Below are 1547 nucleotides of genomic sequence, written 5' to 3' on the forward strand. Positions count from 1 at the left end.
GAGTCGCTCGAGGCATGCTGCATCAGGACCACGTCACGTTTGCCATGCTGCTCTCACGAATCAACCTGAAGGGCATGACCAGGTACAAACATCAAGAAACGAAATGTTCAGTTTTCTCTTCATTTATAAGGGAGTTAATCTCCACTTGAATTCAGTTCTTGCTTTCTTTTTTTAACTCTTTTATTGACCTGAGTTTGCAAATCTATGTATGTGTGAATGCATAGCATTAGTGAGAAAATTAATCACATTCCGCTTAATGTCCTCTGTCCTTATTTTATTAGTAATAAGTTTAAAGTGAAGCTCAGAGTGATTTGTGTTTGTGATAATGTGTGTTCAGATCAGATGAGAACAGGACTGCGATTTACAGCTATTAGAGCTGAGATTTACAGAAAGAGCAGAAGCTGATTTCTGGCCTTTAGCGCTTTAACTCCGGCTGAGAGACGTGGTCTTGCTCATGATCAGAGCTGTGTTTGTTTTCTGAGGATGTGCAGCTCAGATGTTTCCTCTCGTGTTTCTCAGCGAGCCGTCATTCGACGCAGAGTTCCAGCACTTCTTGCGTGGGAAAGAGATTGTGTTGAGTGGGACGACGGTGCCGAAAGTCAAGGGTTTGAGCAGCGAGCAGTCCGAGGCCATGGTGCGCCTCAGCCGTCTGCCTGCGTTTAAAGACCTGGTGGCCAAAGTGCAGGCCGACGAGGTGAGCGTCTCTCGTCTGTCTGTCCTGTACGCGTCTGTTCTTCACCGCAGAGCATCTGAATGTACAATGCCTTCTGTCCTCCAGCAATTCTTCATGTGGATCGAGAGCAACTCGCCGGAGCTGTCAGTGCCATATCTGTGGACCGAAGAGAAGACGTCCAGTGAGTACAATGCATTTTCACAAGTGTTTTTGCATGCATTTTCACACATTTTCCACATGTTTTCATATGCATTTTCACACGCAGCTCCCTGTGAGAGACTGCAGGAGTGACGCATGTGTGTTTGTCCTCAGCTCTAATCGGTCAGGCAGTCCACCAGCTGCTGCTGATCCAGGCGTTCAGACCCGACCGTCTGCTGGCCATGACACACATCTTCGTGTCTAAAGTCATGGGAGAAAACTTCATGGCCATCATGGAACAGCCGCTGGACCTGGCTAACATCGTGGACAGTGAGGTAGGGATGCGTGTCTGTGGTGTGCTGACGCTGTGATGCTGCGGATGCTGCATTAGTGCTTGTGTGTGCAGGTGAAGCCGGGGACGCCGGTGCTGATGTGCTCCGTGCCCGGATACGATGCCAGCGGATTGGTGCGGGATCTCGCAGCTGAGCAGAACAAACACATCACCTCCATTTCCATCGGTAAGAGCCTTCAGCACGTACACCGCCTGTGTTGGATTACTTTCAAGTTACTAGTAAAGTAATGCATTACTCTTACATTTATAATGAAATGGCAGAGTTACTTTTTCAAATCAGTTTCCCATTAATTCACTGACCCTGCGTTGAGAGAAATCGGGAGTAAGTGCAGAGGCTATTCCTTCAGCCTGAGGATTATTCATTTCACTTTTGGTGTGAAAGGG

At 47.8% G+C, this 1547-nt stretch overlaps 1 protein-coding gene across 1 annotated transcript in view; it reads left to right on the forward strand.

The window, feature by feature from the left end:
* Positions 1 to 1547, forward strand: part of dync1h1 (dynein, cytoplasmic 1, heavy chain 1) — a 61486-nt gene that overhangs the window by 50646 nt on the left and 9293 nt on the right. Inside the window, 5 exon segments of the mRNA XM_016254459.1 lie at positions 4 to 82; positions 520 to 694; positions 779 to 854; positions 986 to 1146; positions 1218 to 1346. Of these exon segments, the coding sequence (XP_016109945.1) occupies positions 4 to 82; positions 520 to 694; positions 779 to 854; positions 986 to 1146; positions 1218 to 1346 (620 nt within the window).

The sequence above is a fragment of the Sinocyclocheilus grahami genome, unplaced genomic scaffold (assembly GCF_001515645.1).
Source record: "Sinocyclocheilus grahami isolate Dianchi unplaced genomic scaffold, SAMN03320097.WGS_v1.1 scaffold1250.1, whole genome shotgun sequence".
Taxonomy (NCBI): Eukaryota; Metazoa; Chordata; class Actinopteri; order Cypriniformes; family Cyprinidae; genus Sinocyclocheilus; species Sinocyclocheilus grahami.